General features: G+C 43.3%; 1 protein-coding gene across 1 annotated transcript; it reads left to right on the top strand.

Moving 5' to 3' along the window:
• The first annotated feature begins 1,218 nt into the window (after positions 1-1,218).
• Positions 1,219-1,647, top strand: C16h14orf119 (similar to human chromosome 14 open reading frame 119). The gene has a single exon (XM_002728366.4). The coding sequence runs from the start codon at positions 1,219-1,221 to the stop codon at positions 1,645-1,647; it is 429 nt and encodes a 142-aa protein (XP_002728412.1).
• Positions 1,648-19,697: the final 18,050 nt, after the last annotated feature.

Here is a 19,697-nt window from a genome sequence, read left to right as displayed (position 1 = left end):
ATACTAATACACAGGTGTGAAAGTGTTACAATAAAATGCATTGTTTAGCACCATGAATACACACTAATTCGCAGAAAGAACTATGCTGCCTGCTGAGGGAGAACAAACGCCACTGGTCTCATTAGCACCAGACTGGCAAGAGGTACACATTGGAGAAATAGTGGCCTGACAGTGATTGGGATAACCGATCACTTTCCAATTAGATTTGAGGCCTGCTTCCCAGGAGAGATCACATGCCTGGTATTGCAAACCTGGCATGACTGAGGAAATAACAGGCCTTCCTGGGGGAAACTATTGTTGTTCTGCTAAATGATCTTGTTGTCGTATGGTACACTGTAGTAGAGCAGGACTGCCTTAACCTCAGAGATCTGCCTCCTGACCACCAAAATTAAAGTCGTGAGATACGGACAGTCTGCTTTGAGAAGGTGTTTATTGTAGATTATGAGAGTACAGCCAGAGGCATCTGGAAAAACCAGAACAGGAGAGATAGTAATAGAATAAATATGGGCAACAGACTAAACTGGGCCATGAGAAGAGAGAAAAATGGAGAAGGAAAGAAAAAGAGAAGAAAAAGAGAGACAAAGGTGACTGAGAGAAAGGACCAAGAGGAGGGGCAAAGGAGAAAGAAAAGCATGAGCTAAAAGAGAACATAGTCAAAATATCGGGGTGAAATAAGGATAAACCAAGGGAAAAGAAGCCTAAGAGCTGGAGACGTATAGGAGGCAGGTGAGAACAGCTGGGAGCCAGGATGCCAGCATAGACACTAACAGAATTTGCCATGCTGACGAGCCTGGAAGCCAGCAGACACTTTGGTATGCTAATAGGCACCATAGTTAGACACTTGGTCTGAGCTTCTTTTGGACCCGACCTTGTCAAACTGCCTCCCATATACTTCCATTCATGCCCATAGCTTAGTGTTGCTCCCAATTTTGGACAGGGAAACTTCTTTCTGCTGTGGGTAAAGATTGATGTAGAGACTCATGACTGGTTGCAATGTAAAGTATAAGAAAATATGGGTGTTCATCTGTGAATGAATCATCTGTATTAACCTCACCCACCCACAACTAGAGGCCAACACGCAACAGTGGGCGAAAGAATATAAGGACTGGGGCTGTGCTTAGGGTTTTCTGGAAACATGGAAGAGACTTAGGGAGTTGTAGCAAGAGCTGAAGGACACTTGTGATCTCTGGGCGCCTTCCCTGGGGAAAAGGGAGGAGGATGCCATTGGAATCATCTTCCACATCAGTGCCACCCTGCTTCCCTTCTGTGTCACCCTCAGTGCCTGATGACATTGCCAACTCTTCCCCTCCTCCAATGTCTTACATCACTTCCCAGGAGATGAAGTGTGTTCTTCAATGGTTTGCCAGTTGGTCAGGTCTCCAGTGGGAACGTTTTCTCCAAGACCTGGTAGCTAAGGCAGTGCTGGGGAAGATGCAGTCACTGCTGGATGGTCTGGAGCAGCTCAGTGTATCTGCGACAAGTCAACCACCTTGTATCTTTGAGTGTCAGCTACGTCTTTGGGATCAGTGGTTTCGAAGTTGGGCTGAGCAGGAGGGCAATGACTGTGTCAGTCAGCTGGAGGTCAGGGAGGCAGATTTTGGGGCAAAGTTTTACCAAGCAGTGGCTGTTTCTGCTGGTAAGAACTGATAGGCATTCATATCAAGAAGGAAATGACATGTGATCATGCCAAGGCGATGACTGTAGTGATGATTCACCTCAACTGTGTCACTTAAAAGAGTCACCTGAACTGCCAGAGTAGTGGTCCGCCTTTTATTCCAGCACTCAGGAGGTAGCCTGGTCTACATAGCAAGTTCCAGGGTAGCCAGCACTACAAACTGAGATCCTGACTTTAAAAGGATCTAAAGGATGAGGACTAAAGGATGTGGAGGAGAGCTGTGTAATCCTGAGATTGCTCGGCTCTTTGCACTTAACTAACAATAGAAGCTCAAGACAGTGGACATTCTACTCCCTCCCTCCTACCGCATCAAGGACCTGCCCTTGCTGCGGGATGCATTGCTAGTTGATGGCTGCTAAAGCAGAAAGAGCCACACCCCTTTAGTGACATAACTTCTGGTAGGTAGTCCATTCTCCGGTGGATGGTCTCACATCCATGAAATACAGGCAGCAGTAATTGCCTGTATTTGTCAGCATTTATCAATAGCAAAACTGAGGGCATGAAGTGGGTAGGAGACAGGACAGGGTGGGAGGCTCTAGGAGGAGTTGGAGGGATAAATGGGTATGATCAAAATACATTGTGTATGGGCAGGCAGTGTAGAACGAGCCACTGTATATCTGAAGAGCTCGGAGCCCCCTAAAAAGTACAAATTGCTAAATTCCAAATGTCCAAGTTTCTAACAATCTTTTCTTTGGTATTTCAGTATTATTGAAAGACATATTCCTTAATTCTAAACTCAATGGAGGTTGGTTAAGTCACTTCTGTCCACTGGAAATCCATGTTCCGAAAATTGACGCTTTCAACCTTTTGAAAGAACTGAAAAGGTATCAATGAAACATGATTTAGAAGGTTAACAATAAATACATGGCTCCCTGTCAAAAAAAATACATTGTGTAAATATATGGAATTTTCAAAGAATTAGTACAGTATGATTTTGTTTTTAAAGAGTTGGCCTGGAGCATAATTCACTGGTGGAGATCTTGCTTAGTACAAGGCTCTTGGGCTAATACCCAGCACAAAAGAAAAGAAAAGCTATTTTGTGTTACTTGCATTTACTCCTTCACCAACACCCCTCCTAGCTTAATTATGTAGATCCATGCATTTTGGTTTTCCGGTTTTACCTATATCATTTTCCTTCTGTTTTAACCCTTCTTTACTATTTCTTACAAAAAAAAATCTCTCCAGTTTATTGGCCACAGGAAATATTTCTACTTGTCTGGAGAAGGTATTTTGCTATCTGTAGAAGTCTAGATGGGTGTGGGCTCTGGCCAGTGCTTCAAACATTATGTCCCGCTCCCTTCTTGCTTGCAAGCTTTCTTAGCCATGTGCATTCTCTGCAGTCTGAATACAATACAGGCAGTGACGATTTCTTGGGTCCTTTGACCTGTTTGGTACTCACACTTCCTGGATCTGTACTTCACCATCTCTCATTTTTGGAAAGTGGGTTTTCACCATTGAAGCTCCAACACCTCTTTTGCTGTCTGCCTTGCCTGATATTCCAGTTACACACACAGTATACCCTATTAAACTGTCCCCAAGTCCTCTTATTTGTTTCAATTTTTAAATATTTTTAAATGTTTTTCTCACCAGGTGGTGGTGGCACACACATTTAATCCCAGCACTAGGAGGTAGAAGCAGATAGCTCTCTAAGTTCAAGGCCAAGTTGGTCTACAGAGAGAGTTCCAGTACAGCCAAGGATACATGGAGAAACCCTATTTCAAAAAATAAAATAATCACACACACATACACATATATATGAATATATTTATAATATATATGAACATATTTATACCTATTTCATATGTATTATACACATATACTACATATTTATACATATATATATATTGTTTTATGTATTTATGTAATTATATTTATATGAAATAAGAGTCTTTTCAATGTTAACCCAAACATAAAAGTTGCATTGAAAAGCAAAATGAAATGAAAAATAGCCAGGTATAGTAGCACACACCCCTAAAACCCAGAACTTGTAAGACTGAGACTGTAGGACAATGAGTACAAAGCCAGAACAATTAAATTCTCACTGCATTTCAAAACCAAAGACTGTATAAGCCACAAGAAGCACACAAAATCCAGAGGCATCCTCAGCCATCCTTCCTGCAGAAGGGCCTGATTTTTATCCCCAGCTCACACTTTCCCTTCCTTACCAGTGTTCTCTACTGTTGTGAGGAAACACCACGACCAGTAAGCAAGTTATGGAAAAAAGTGTGAGTTACGTATCCACACTATGCGTCATCCAAGGAAGTCAGAGTCAGAGCTCAAACAGGACTGGAACCTGGAGCCACAAGCTAGGGCAGAGGTTGAAATGGAAGTTTCTGGATATGCCACATAATACGGACTCATATGGTGTTTTGCTAAGATAGACTCACATGGTGTTTTGCTGAGGCAAGGCACGTGGGAGATCACATGATGAATAACTAGGACTCATGGACAGTGACTACAGGCTTCCTTCCATAGCTAACTTGGTAATGCTCCTCTGTTGGTTTTAAGTCTCTGTCTTCACTGATCTTCGCTTTGTTGAGAGGAACAGCAGAGAAATTCTCCTGGTGTCCCAGGTGGGTCCCAATCGCTCCTGTTGACTTGGGCAGATTAGATGGTAGCCTAGCAATTTCTGCTCAACAATGCTACCACGGCAGCTGCTTCCTGTTTGCTATGCTGACACTACTAAATGGGACTGCTGGTATCCTGACAGAGACTGGAATCGCCCCAAGGAACTACTTCTAAACAGGTCCACATCTCCTTGTCCTATTTACCACCTTTTCTCCCCTACCTTTGGACTGTGGGCTACAAAGGGAGTCAAGGCATTTGAAAACCCTTATTAAAAGTAGATTAAAATAAAATCTAAGCCTTCAGGAGGCCATGGAGGAGTGCTGCTAACAGGGTTGGCCACCATGTCTTGCTCAGCTTGCTTTTTTATAGAACCCAGAACCGCCACCCAGGGGTGGTACCACCCACGGTGGGCTGAACTCAGCCCCATCAATCCCTTATTAAGAAAATGCCTTACAGGAGTTCTCTGTGTAGTGCTGGTTATTCTGGAACTCAAACAGGAGACCAGGCTGGCCTTGAACTCAGAAATCCACCTGCTTCTGCCTCCTGAGTACTGGCATCAAAGGCATGCGCCACCACTGCCTGGATGAGACAATATTTTTTATAATGATTATATTTAAGAAAATTTATTCCATGAGCAAAATGGTAGACACACTGAAATAGTAAGCCATATTATGTTTATTTATTATTTAAAACAGAATATTTACAACAAATAGGTAGTCTTAACCTAAGAAGTGTGTTAGGCAAAATATTTTTAAATTCAAAACTTGAAAGTTGGGTGATGGTGCCACTTGGCTTTAATCCCAGCAGGTAGGGGGCAGAAGCAGGTGGATCTCTGTGAGTTTGAGGTCATCCTGATTTACAGAGTGAGTTCCAGAAGAGGAACCTTGTTTAGAAAAAGGGAATGAAGACTGAGTTCTTACCTCAGTTTTACAGCTATCACTTAGCATACACAAGACCCTGTGTTGTATCCCAAGCATCAGATAAAAGATAAAGATGGACACTTCCATTCAGTACTATGTACATTTTCAGAAATGTAAATGAAGGTATCATTAATTTCCAATATTTAAAGTCTCTCCCAAAGGTTGAAGAGATGGCTCAATGGTTAAGAGTACTAACTGCTCTCGCAGAGGTCCTGAGTTCAGTTCCCAGCAACCACACGGTGACTCACAACCCTCTGTAATGGGATCAGATGCCCTCTTCCGGTGTGTCTGAAGACAGCTACAGTGTACTCATAAACATAAAAGTAAATAAATAAGAGTTTCCTATTTTAAAAAAGTGTCATATTCAAGGATCAAAGGAACACTAGGAAGCAGAAAGGTATAAATTAAATCAAGAATGAGGCATACTTTTCTCCTCATTCCATTCGCAAAATGAGAATGCTGCGGAAAAGCAGGGACAGGAACCAGAGGGACAACTCCAGAGTGAGAATACTTGGCCTTGGAGCTCAGATCCAGCGCGGAGCACAGTGATGACTCCTGGGAAAGTCACTTGACCAATTGTCTCTAAGCCTTGGTGGTCTTTGCTGAAAATGGGAGAAACAATAGCACCTCCTAATGATTGGATGCAAGAAATCCCTCAGAAGCTGACGCGAGTGACCTACGTATAGTAGAAAGCACAGGCATTTCCGTGAGTGTCTCGCCCAGTGTCCATGTCAGAAACACCTGACGTTGCGTTCTACCTGAGTGTATCCTGTAAGTAATAAACACTGCTAAACCAGTGGCTAAAGCTCACACTCCCTGTACTTCAAACCCTGCTTCGTATCTCTGCCTCTAGTGCTTCTTTACTCTTCTAAGTGTCGACCTGGCTTTGAGCCTTTTCTTTCTAATTTCTACTTCCGCTTGCCCTTCTACTCAATAGTCAGCCGAGGCTTGGGTTTTGGAGCAGTTTGCGGTTCACACTGAACTGAGAACAGGACCCCCGTTGAAAGAATCAGAGAAAGGACTGAAAGAGCTAAAGGGGCTTGAGACCCCATATGAACAACAATGCCAACCAACCAGAGCTTCCAGGGACTAAGCCACTACCCAAAGACTATACATGGACTGACCCTGGGCTCCAACCACATAGGTAGCAATGAATAGCCTAGTAAGAGCACCAGTGGAAGGGGAAGCCCTTGGTCCTGCTAAGACTGATACCCCAGTGAACGTGATTGTTGGGGGGAGGGCAGTAATGGGGGGGAGGATGGGGAGGGGAACACCCATAAAGAAGGGGAGGAGGAGGGGTTAGGGGGATGTTGGCCCGGAAACCGGGAAAGGGAATAACAATTGAAATGTAAATAAGACATACCCAAGTTAATAAAAATGGAGGAAAAAAATACAAAATAAATAAATAAATAGATAAATAAATAAATAAAAGTATTACTATAAAAAAAAAAGTTTTGTCAGCAGATGCCTATACAACACTTTGCTTCCCGTCTGATTCTTCCCATGTGGAAAGTTCCATCCCACTCAATACTGCTCAGACACCTAAGATTTGACATTATAACCAATAAATTCTTTTAAAAGCCAATTGATAAGTGTGTATGACAGCTGGGAGGAAAGGAATTGGAGGGGGAAAAAGATAATTTAGACCTTCAATCTTACATTAGATAATTTCATATAGCGGTGACAAAATATTTAACAGAAGTAACTTAAGGGAGGAAGGACATACTTGGCTCATCATTTCAGGGAGTTAGGGTTAGGATTAGAGCTACCTTGGTCATGTAGCTCTGTCAGTTCTGGGTCCATGGTAAGGCAGTGGCCATACATAGAACAGAACTATTCACTTCGTAGCACTCAGAAAGCAGAGACAGAAAACCAGTGACACAATACACAAGGATCTGCCACAGCGATGTACTTCCTCAGTGTGAGAACCACCTCCTAAACTTGCCACCTCTAAAAGTGTCACCTGCTGTGACAAAGCATTGCACCTGAGCCTGGGGAGAACTCTAATATTCCAAGAAATACAATTCCCAGTGAGTCCATGTTAATAAGTCTGGCCAGGCGATGTGTGTCTGTTATCCCAGCACTCTGGAGGGAGAGGACAACAAATTAGATGCCAGTGGGAAACACTGAGCAAGTCCCAGGCAAGCCTGTGATTCAAAGCAAGACTGTCTCAGAAAAAAAAAGAAAATTATCAAGACAAAAAGGGGAAAAGAGACGGGGACAGGGGGTGGAGGACATGGGGGGTGGAGAGAGAGAGAGAGAGAGAGAGAGAGAGAGAGAGAGAGAGAGATTGAAAGTATAAGGGTATGGATACAGCATGTAATGTTTTCCCAATACAACACTACAACACTATTATAGTGATAAACCAGAAGCAAACTAAATGTCCTATAATATAAAAATGTTTAATTGACATACTGCATATCCATGTCATTGAATATTATTCAGTCACTTAAAAGAATAATTAAAAATGCAACATCACAATTCAAAAGATTGCATATGAGCCAAATGAAAAGCCCAAGAATGAGGCAATATATTCCACAAGATTGTAATTATGTAAAAATATAGATGCATAAAGAAATGCATGGGAGAACACTCAAAAAGGATAGTATCTACGTTAATAGCATTAGAGGTAGTTTTGTTTTCTAATTTCTGCAAAATCATCCACACTGCTTTATAAAGAAAAGAAACCCTTCATAAATTAGGGTTGCAAGTCCACACTCTTCTGTCAGAGCATCCTGTGCTTCTAGCTCAAACGGTTCAGAATCCAGGTTCAGTTTCTCACACTCAGATGATATTCTAGAAGCAAATATTTTTCTCTAGGTAGAATAAAGGAAGCAATTTTGTTTCTGAAGGAAAAACTTGACCTCCACGTCAAGAAACGTTCTACATTGGCAATATCCTTGCTCCTTGGCGAGCAGGGCATGTGTGCTGAATTGCTTTTCCCCTCGTGGGGATACATTTGAGCTGAGCTATCCTCTCTCCTTTCACCCTGCCCTCCATTCAGCTGACGATGAAGTATTTGTGAGTCTGGGTGCTAAGCTTCCCACTTCGCCCGGTCGCATGAAATGAACCAACCTGTTCACTGTACACACTGAGCCCGTGGCCAAATGTTCCATCCAAAGAAGCTAAATTGAACTATAACACTGAAATGAAATGCTTGGAAGTGTTCTGGACCAGACAAGCAAACAGGCACTGGTGGTGGCATGAGGAGCAATATAGAGAATTAGTTCCGCTAATGTCTGAAGTATAAATACGACACCCACAGCCACAGCCTATGTGTATGGATTGAGAGAGGATGAATTGAGAGACCATTATTTTATCCTAGCCCTCCATCCTTTTCCCATCTTCTTCAGATGCATTAAAAGGACTGTCTGTGCACACAGTCTCTCTTCTTATCCCCACAGGAGAGCACTGCAGGACAGTCTGCAGCTCACAGACAGAACTAGTCACAAAATTACCAGAGCAGAAAGATTCACAGAAACTACCCACAGCCTGATGATTGACTGTCCTCTCAAAATTGTTCATAATTTAAAAGCAACATGCTTGAGGGTTCAAACTTCTTGGAAGGGGGAAACAGCTAACCTTAACAGTACAGGGAGCTCACAGCTGCCATACTGCCCATCTTGGCCTCTCCTGTGTGGACTTTGATGAAACTCTGGGATCCGATGTGTATCCCATCCTCCATGAGATGCTTCCTACATTTTTGGCCTCTAGTCCTTCACTGTGTGACTTGTTCTCTCCTTATCTAAATGTTGGCTCCCAGTCCCTTGCTAGAGCTTCTCTCATTTCCATGATTCTAACTCCCACCTAGGCATCCATAAGTTAACGATCTGTAACTTCATAGCACGCCTCTCTACTAGACCTCTCAATTGGTCAGTTTCTCAGGCAATCCCTTCTGGATGCCTCCATGGTTGCCTCAAACTTGAATGTCTGCAAGTAAATTTATTTGACCTTCAAAAAGCCTTCATTCCAGCACTCCTTGTCCTCAAGACAGAAATCTGGATACCATCTTAGATCTCTCCCTCTCTTGATGTGATCACCAAATTCTCGAGTCTATCCCTTAACTACTTCTCATATTGAACTCACGTCTTTGTTGTTCCAACAATGCTCAAGCCCTGTAGTACCAAGGAAGAGTTCATGAACCCCAAAAGACCAACCAGGGGCCGATCTGATGCAGTCACACCTGGGTCTTTATTTACAAGCTCAAGGTCAGGCTTAACTCACCACTGACCCCCCCCCAGCAGTCATCAGGACTAGGTTTTATAGAAAATGGCAATGGAGGGGGTGAGTGATTTTAGCCTGGCAAGCATTTAATTGAGGGGAGGGGGCAGCTCCTGTGGCCTTTAACATAAGAGGTTGGTGCTGGGAGCCAAACCACAAACTTAACTTCTGCTTTCCTCCTGATCGGTGGTTGTTAGGAGGTGAAGTGCCAGGGGTGGGCCTGTAACCTGGAGGTGCAGATTTGTAGGGGAATAACCTGGAAACTGGTGCTAGACACTGGGTTTGTTAGGGGAATGACCTGGAGACACAAGTCTTGTTGAGGGATAGCCTGAAAACTGGAGCTAGGTACCGGTCAGTTAGTAAACTTAGACCGGGTTCTCTAATATGGAAACTGAACCCCAAAACTTGGAACCCTCAGCCAGTGAAATTTCCACTTCTGAAGTCTTTCTGCCACTTGCTTCCTTCCTTTCACTACCCATCCATATTAGCATCAGAATGACCCTATGAGTCCTCAAAATGATGGAGTGACTCTTCCTTATGAGAACCCCAATTAACAAATATATAAGAGGTAGTGGGAATAGAAAAATCACTAGGTAAGTGTAGTATATATGTCTTGAGCCTAGTATTTAGAAAGCTGAAGCAGAAGGATCATGCCTTAGCCTGGACTACATACTATATTGCTCCTGGGTGGTGATGCCGGTAATAGTGATGGTGATGGTGGTGCTGGTGCTGGTACTGCTGGTGGTGGTGGTGGTGGTGGTGGTGGTGGTGGTGGTGGTCATGTTTTTGATGTGTTTGTTTATTTTTCTTATGTATTTGTAGGGAGCGAGTCATGGTCAATGTGTGTAGATCAGAGGACAACTTGTGGGAGTCAGGTCTCTCCTTCCACCAAGTGTGTTCTAAGATGAAACTCAGGTCATTAGCGTTCAGTCAAGTTCCTGGACCCCTGTAATCATTCTACTATTCTCATTATTCCATATTTAGACATGCTCCTTCCCCTACACCACACACACACACACACACACACACACACACACACACACACACACACACACACACAGAGTGTGTCTACCAGATCAATTTCCTAATTTTGTCCTTAAAAATCCAAGCCTTCTGATTTCCAAATCCAATGGGTTCATGTGTTACGATGTATGACTTTCAACATATGACATATCATAGACAATTCAAAGTACACTACTCATTTTTACCAAGAGCTTAATCAAACCTTCTGACTGGGCATGATAGTTCATACCTCTAAACTCAGCACTTGAAATGCAGAGGCTGACAGATTTCTGTGACCTCAAGGTCATCATGGTCTACAAAGTGAGCTCCAAGCTAGCCGTAGCTACATAGCTAGATGCTGTCAAAACCTAAACAAAACAAAAACAAAGGATAAATAAGTAAAATAAATATAGTAAATAAATAAACAAACATTTGGCAGGTTGCAACATCCTATAATGGTATATATACAGAACAGAATCTGGGGCTCTGAACACCCTCATCTCCAATTCTCACAATGGGTAACTTTCTGCATGCTCACAATGTACATAGTTCTGCTCTTCCTTGTCTCATTGAAATTCTGTTTGAATTCTGACACACACAAAAATGTACATCGCAGTAAGAAAATTGCAAATGCATACATGAGATAGCATTACCCAAATCCTTAGCTATTCCCAGAGATCTGGCTTTTCTTTCCTCTGGGTTACCAGTGCCCATCCCGTTTTTCGTAAGATACTTCCTCCCTTGACTTATTCCCTCTCTCCTTATTAGCAGTTAGAAAAAGGGTGCATTAATATTCAGTAGTTAAAATGTGTCACCCTACATTTTACATAATTTCTAGTGTGGGAATACATTTTCTTGAAAATATTCCCAGAAGGTGAATGACTTTAATAACACGGTATCTTTGAGATGGCAAATAAAATGGCTTATAGAATTCTGCCTTGACAAACAGTTGAAGCCGCTTTTCTCTGCAGACAAATGTTAACCCTGCTCATTTGAGTTGACTGAGACTGGTTCATTTCTTTTTGTCTAAGTATTGACAATTCTTTGAGTCCTATTGACTTTGGGCTCCCATGTCCTCTCTTGAAAGCTTTATGAACTGATACTTTAGTAAAGAGTAAGATGAATACAGACAGATGAGCGTGACCAAAGGTTCTCAAGTAAAAGAAATGTGGAAGGGCTGCAGAGATGACTCAATGGTTCAAAGCACTGGCTGGCTATTCTTGCACAGGACCTGGATTTGGGTTTGAGTGTCCGTGTGAAGCTTACAACCATCTTTAACTCAAGTTCTGGGGTTTCTGACACCGTCACCTGCCCTCTGCAAACACTCATGTGCATGATGTATACATACACATACAGGCAAACATTCATACATGCAAAACTAAGCCTTTAAAAAAAGGAAATGAGGAGGCAGCAGTGATGGTGCAGACCTTTATTCCCAACATTCTGGACACAGAGGCAGATGGAACTCTGAGTTCAGAGCCAGCCTGGTCTACAGAGTAAGTTCTAGGGCAGCCACGGCTACACGGAGAAACCGTGTCTCAAAAAAAAAAAAAAAAAACCAAAAAAGAATGAAAGAAAGAAAGGAGGAGTTTAAGGGAATCTATTTTGCTTTCTTTCTCTCTTTCTTAGAGAGGCAGAGGTAAAGTTGGCTTCTTTATTTGTTTATTTTTAATAGCCACTTGAAGTATCAGAAGAGAAAACTTTCTCAAGTGAGAAAAAGAGCTGCTAGAAGCCAGAGGAGCAGACAGCAATTATAGGCCCAGGAAGGACTGTAATCCAATAGAAAGCTTTTCTTCCCAGGGTGCTGGAGAGCACAGTGGAATACCCTGCAATTCAAAGCCAGGACCAGACACAAAATTGCTATGATAAAGTCGGACCAGTCACACACAAGGTTCATGATTGACTCGCCCCTAGAAACTGTTCACAATCAAGGACATAATTCTCTTCCTTAAAAGCACTATGTTGGAGGATTTGAGCCTCTCAAAATGGGAGCTACTTCCCAATGTAGAGAGGTAGAACATAAATACTTCTACACTAATAGATTGGAATCTAAATCTCGTCTTGTGGGATTCCATCACATTAAGTTTTTGGACATGGTCTCGGAATCCTTACTGAGCCAAGCCGGTGATGATATGGGTGTTGTCTCTCAGAGCTCCTGTTAAAATGTGTGTTATGAATTGTAAAACAAAGATATCTCACTAAATTAATGATAGTATTAAATAATTGAAACTATTGAGTACCTGGAACCCTGTACAGTACACCAGAAAACGTACCCAGGATACACAGTGGGGGACAAAAACCATCACAGGTTCAGATCGTTTTCCTCAGGTCTAATTTTAAAGGCTTGAAGGTAAGCTCACTCCAACGAGATATGTAATGAGCACAGGCTCGTGCATTTTTTTTTTTTTTTGCTGATAAGCACAGACATGTGAACAGCTGGTAGCATCCTTTCTGTGTGTACAGGATGCCAGCGATATAGCTGTAAGTTTCAACTCCAAATTTCAACACCCGCCCTGGTTTCTCATGCGATGCTAGGTCATTGTCCTTGCACCTGGATAAATACCCTAGGTGATGTAATTCTATCTTTACTTATTGTCTTACTTAGAAGGACTCGAAGGAACTATATTATGCCTTCCAGAAAATGCATTCCTTATGACGGTCCCTCAAGAAATGAATACAGGGCGAAGTAATAAGACTATTGCTGGAATCGTGTCAGAAATATTTAATTGAAACAGCCTTCAGCCTGAGCATGCTGAGTGTGCACGCTGAAATTTGGTGAGCAAAGCTAGCAGTGCATTTTTTGTTGCCTTCTACTGAGACCCCGTGAGCCACTGGCAGTGACCCTGTGCGAGGGCCATTCTCGGAAGTTTTTATTAAATCCCCATTTTTATCCAATCTCAAAACCCCAGAGACGGTCACAGAGAGAATGGCTTCTATTCAATTCTTGAATCTGACATTGCCACTTGTTTGTAAACTCGGTAAGTCCCCAAACGGAATCAGACACATCTTTTGTAAAGCCAGGTACAAAAAGAAAAATACGAAATTATCAAGAACTGCAAGACGGCAAAAATAGAATACTTCCCACGCACAGAATTGTAAGCAAGGGGTTCCTATTTCCATGAACACTTTCCCTGCTCACACATATGTAACTCAGGTTCCCAATAAATCAGTGTCATATGTCATTTACTGGTTATAATATATTCGACATGACTTCCTGATCACTTCTTTCATGTAGACAATGCACATACATGAATGTATGCAAGCAAGTATGTGTCTCAAGAACTCTGGGAAATGGGTACACTTTTTTTTCCACTGCATTTTTATTTTTTTCAATTAGTTTATTTGTTTATTCACTTTACACCCTGATTGCAGCCCCATGGGCTAAGGTTGGTTGATTTCGTAGGTCTCCTTATGCTGTCCTTGACCCTGCTGGCTCCTCCAATCCTTCCCCCAACTCTCTCACCAGTCTCCATCAGCTCCCCCTAAAGTTTGGCTGTGGTCTCTGCATCTGTTTCCATCAGCTGCTGGGTGAAGCCTCTCAGAGGACAGTTATGCTCCTGTCAGCAAGCACAGCAGAGTATCAGTAATAGTGTCAGGAGCTGACTTTCTCGCATGGGATGGCTTTTAAGTTGGACCAGTCATTGGTGGTCCGTTCTCTCAATCTTTGTTCTATCTTTATCCCGGGGCATCTTAGAGGGAAGACAAAATGTGGGTTCATGGTTTTGTGCATGGGTTGATGTTCCCTTCCCTCTATTGGGGTGTTCACTAAAGTCCTCATATCACCAGCTGATAAGAGTCTTAGGCTTACCCCCATAGTCTCCTAGGTCTCTGATTTCTATTCTCCCCCCATCCTCTCTCCCCTCTCTACCCAACCCCACACCTGATCCCTATCTCCATTCTGCTCCCTGTGCCCCCAACCACACCAGTTCCCTCCATCCATCCACTTCCAATGTCTATATTATTTCTGCTTCTAGGTAAGAGTCCAGCATTCCCCCTTCTTACTTAGCTTCCTTAGATCTGTTTATGCATAGTTCTCCTGTACTTTATGGCTAATATCCACTCATAAGTGAATACATACTATGTGTGTCTTTCTGCATCTGAGTTACCTCACTCAGGAGGATCTTCTCAAGTTTCATTCATTTGCCTGCAGATTTTATGATGTCCTTCTTTATAATATCTGAATTGTATTTCACTGTATAACTGTATCCCATCTTTTTTTATCCATTCTTAGGTTGAGGGACACTCATGTTTTCTCCAGTTTTTATTAAAAGAGAATAGAGAATAGTGACTTATTTACTCTGTCTCATTGAGCTTGCTTATTTATTTATGTTGTGTGTGTGTGTGTGTGTGTGTGTGTGTGTGTGTGTGTGTGTAGTTACATGTAGGTATCTGCATAGGTCAGAAGAGGACATTGGGTCTCTTTAAGCTGGGGTTTCAAACTGCCGACTTGGGTGCTGGAAACGGAACTCAGGTTCTCTGATGGTCTGATGGAGCAGCAAGAAATGAGCCATCTATCCCCCCCCCAGCCCACAGCCCTGACGTTTTGTATAGTTCTACCCTTCCAAACTCCAGGGCTCACAACTGTGAGGCAAGCACTTCACTGGCTACACCGTTTCCCTATCTCTCAGTGCTAATTTTGTTTAGGCCAGAGCTCAAGATCCTTACCATCAATCCTTCTATAAACTATTTGCTGAACATATAATATCACCCAAAGCATAATAATGCCAAAACACGTACACTAGAAATATAAAAATCATATGAAAAATATAAATGATACAATGCCAGATATAATGACAGACAAGAAAATTAAAATATGAAATACTGAAATAGACATAGCTTCATATATTAATAATCAGCATTCTGTGTTCATCCAGATGTGATTGGCGCATTACTTCTTTCAACTGATCCCACAGCACAATAGATGCAGAATCACTATAAACAACATGAGGGTTTTAATTAACATTTGATTTTCTTTAAAGAGGAATTATCAAAACCGCTGGAGATAGAATCATGTTGGCAAGCCTGGCTTTATTCTTGGGATTGGTTGGTTCGTTGGATTTGTTACTGGTTTTGGTGTTGATTTGGTTTTTCAAGACAGGATTTCTCTGTGTACAGTATTTCTAGAACATTGATTGGAGATGTTCTCTATGGGAAAATAAATACAGTGAAGAAAAAAGCTTGAAAGAAGGAATGTGAAGCAAATGGACATTCACTTTTTTCCAGACAAGGTTAATGTTCAGTCCACTGTGGTTTTAACACGCTCAGCTGGTGCCACCTATAGGAAGAAGAAGCAGAGCTTCTGCCTGTCACAAACCAAACGGCCTTCCGCTGCGACTGAGCAGGATCAAATGTCGCAAAGAAATGAGTCAGCATTTTGGTGGGAAATTCTGGTCTTTGTTCAGTAAACAAAGGGACCAGAGCCTAATGAGCCTTGGCAATAAGCTGCGAGAGAATTACTGAAAGTGGAAAACATGATTTATTATCAAAGCCATTTCTGAGTCTTAGCCTGTTACAAGAGAAAAACAAGAGAAGAAAGCTTACCAGCTTGCCAGAGAGGGGTTGTCAGCAAGTCTTCTGTTGTTTCTGAGTTTTGTCATTAGCTGGTTTGTTTACATTTGTAAGTGTTCAAAGAATAGCAGAACTACAAGTACTTTAAAGTAAAATACTCCTTCCTCCAGAAGCAATAGAATACAGTGTTGGAGTTGTTACAGCACCAAGTGTGGCCTAAAGAGGTCTCTGAATGTATTGTCATCATGGCCTAAAGGCTCCTTGTAGGTGCAAATTGCACCACAATTTGATGCATCATGTATTTTAGTCCAGGAACAACTGGTGGATACTTAGGGAGTCACAAGCAGATGAATTTAAGGACTTAAGGGCAGCACCTGTGCAAACCAGATCAAAGAAGGCAGCTGTCAGCTCCCCACCCCACCCCGCTCCCCACTATCTGTAAACCTCAGTTCTCTTTCTTGCTGTCACTGTCACTTCTCATCGTCTATAAATGTTGCCCAGCCATAAGACAGCAGAAGTGACTCAAAATTCATCTGCCTGGGAGTCCTGTCTGACTTGGGAACCATTCCTTGCTAATTAAACTCTTGAATTTAAGGTCAGTGGTTTTACTTTTAACAATAATATGAAATTTGGGAGAGATTCTTGTGGCACTGGAAGAGACTGTGCTGTGAAGAGGCGGTCAGAGGTTATGTCCAGTGTGGCACATCAGAAGAAGCTACCCAGAGAAGTCACCTGGGAGCTAGACTTTGAAGGAGTCTGGCTCTGATAGTTGGTGACAAAATGGGGAAAATGGACAGTTTATAAAGAAAAGCAAACCGTTCGAACTGCAGGTAAGGACAGATGTACTTGGGGAGTTGTCCCGCAGTCAAATTATAAAGAATCTTGGACGGCAGAGTGATACAAAAACACCCAACAGTGCTCCCTAAACACTGACCTATGTAGTTCCTGTAGTCTAACTCCTGTCATGCTCAGAACAGCAATTAGAGAATCACACCGAGACTTACTGCTTCTGTTTTGTGGCTAAGAAACAGAAACACAGCAAAGTTTCATTTTTTCTCCAACATTTCATCCCATAGGTTTGAAGCTTGCTTCTACCCACTACTCTCTATTGCCTCCTGTGAGTATAAAGAGTTTGGATTTAAAGTATCTCCTCCCTGAGAAAAAAATTAAAACCTTCTCAAAAAGGGGGAGGGAGCAAAATAGTGAAAATATAGGTGAGCTTCCCAGATACCAGCATGACCAGGGTTATTGCAGTATATTCTGACATCTCTCAGTGTTTAAAGTAACACACATAGAGGCTGCAGAAGAGTGAACCGGAAACAAGCTACCCCAGCCCTGATCCCCACCCTTCCCTGCCCCTGGCAACCTCTTTCAGAAGTTCCAACCACAGTCTTATCTTCCCAACACACGGTGGCTGCACACTTTGCCCCAGGAGTCTGCAAACCATAGCGTTGTTTTGAACTCTACTCCTGCTTCCTCAGTAAATTTGAAAAACCCAACAATGGCCTTAATCCATCAAGGTTCCTGGGTTCGTTCATTCTGTTTGCGAAGTGAGGAGTGTTCACCCTGGCCCTCCCTTCCACTCTCTCCACCCTCTCTGTAACTTCAATTTCCTTCTACAGCACTGAGGCTGGTGAAAACAATCTCTGTGGCAACCGAAAGCGAGACTTCTGCTCTTCATACTCGGTTGATTTTAAAAGCTGAACTCCGATAAGCAACATTTATGTTAACATGACACTAATTTTCACCATGAGGCTAAGTACAAAACAAGGATTATGTTTCCCTTTTTACCATTTGAGTGTCAGTTCCTGAACCATGAAGAGGAGGGCAATCCTTCCCCCTGAGTGAAATGGGTTCTGGTACACTCCAACAATTGGGTTTAAACGTCATGACATATTTTCTTTTCTTCAAATTTAAATCACAATGACCTTCCACTTTGGAAATGAGTTTTAATTGCCTTGTAGAGATGTCTGGACTGATGTTCTAAGACGGAATGTGTATACCTCTGACCTGTCAGATGCCCTTTATCCTAGATGTTATTTGCACCACCTCTGTGAATTGACTCCCCCACCCCACCCCACCCCCTTGCATTTTGAGGCTAGGTGTACCCTTTCCTCCCAAAACCTTTTTGTGTATATCTATACTCGAGAAATCTATAATCTAGAGTTTATTTCTACAGGTGATGCTAAATCCCCAATCTGAACCAAATCACTTAGAAGAAATAGAACAATAGAAAAGACATCAGGACCTTCAGATCCCACTAAAGGCACAGGAATGACTCTCCATTCCTCCTGCGTCCCCACTGCTTGAACCAAACCCGCAGCCTCAACTGGAGCCTGTGAAATGCAATCCGTAGGGCCAGTTTTCTGTCATACAAGGGAAGGCACAGAATCGTGCCTAGAACTGGGCTATGACATGGAACGCACACGCACACGCACACGCACACGCGCACGCGCGCACACACACACACATACACACACACACACACTCCTTGTCTTAAGGACAACCATTTCCAGACAATCAGGGATGGGTATGCAATGACTTCTCACATGATCACATGGATGAGGGGAGGTAATACTTGAAGACTCTTGTGGGGCAGTGGACCGTGCCAGGAAACTTGGTAAGGTTGAGTGGATTGGAAATCCCAGAGCCTCTGAGAGGACAATAGGAGCTTCACCTGCTTCCAACCAGGCCTCTATCACATGATCACACACCCTACATAGGAATGTGACCTATGGTCACATAGATCTGAACAGAGTTCTCTGAGTTAATGAGGTATCTAGAAGCTCTGAGGGTTTAGGCAATAAGCTTCTCTTCTTGGTCATTACTTCCTGCAAAGGGTATTTAATCTCTGGTCCACCCTGAGGAGGTGGTATGCACCCATTTTCCACAATGAACAATCAATAAACAGTTTGGAAGCGAGGACTGTCATTTTGATCAAGAACAGCCATGGGAGGGGTTGGGGATTTAGCTCAGTGGTAGAGCGCTTGCCTAGGAAGCGCAAGGCCCTGGGTTCGGTGCCCAGCTCCGAAAAAAAAAGAACCAAAAAAAAAAAAAAAAAACTTCCTGGTTGCTGCCGCTGCAGAGAGCCCGTGGGCAGCACCCCACGAGCGAACTTGAGAATCGGGACCACAGGTAAGACCAACTTTTCTGCTGCAAGAAAGCTGCCTGGTGGGCTCAGGACACACGGAGGCAGAATTCCTCTAAGACCGGGCACATCCTGTGTTTACTGGAAGTCCCACACCCGCAGATCCCGGCCTGCAGCAGCTCTCTGCTCCCAGACCCCGTGAGAGAGAGACCCAACCGCCTGGTCAGGTGGGCACTCCTGAGGCTGCAGAGCGGAAGAGACCACCAACACTGCCCACCCCTGCCCACATCCCTGGCCCAAGAGGAAACTGTATAAGGCCTCTGGGCTCCCGTGGGGGAGGGCCCAGGAGCGGCAGGACCCCTGCCTGAGACACCGCCGGAACCTGAAGGAAACAAACCGGATAAACAGTTCTCTCCACCCAAATCCCGTGGGAGGGAGAGCTAAACCTTCAGAGAGGCAGACAAGCCTGGGAAACCAGAAGAGACTGCTCTCTGCACATACATCTCGGATGCCAGAGGAAAACACCAAAGGCCATCAGGAACCCTGATGCACTGAAGCTCCCGGAAAGGGCGGCGCATATCTTCCTGGTTGCTGCCGCCACAGAGAGCCCGAGGACAGCACCCCGCGAGCGAACTTGAGCCTCAGGACAACAGGTAAGACCAACTTTTCTGCTGCAAGTGACCTGCCTGGTGAACTCAAGACACAGGCCCACAGG

This window comes from Rattus norvegicus, chromosome 16, assembly GCF_036323735.1.
Source record: "Rattus norvegicus strain BN/NHsdMcwi chromosome 16, GRCr8, whole genome shotgun sequence".
NCBI classification, from domain to species: Eukaryota; Metazoa; Chordata; class Mammalia; order Rodentia; family Muridae; genus Rattus; species Rattus norvegicus.
The sequence above is the reverse complement of the archived record's forward strand: the minus strand, read 5'-3'. Positions and strand labels throughout refer to the sequence as shown.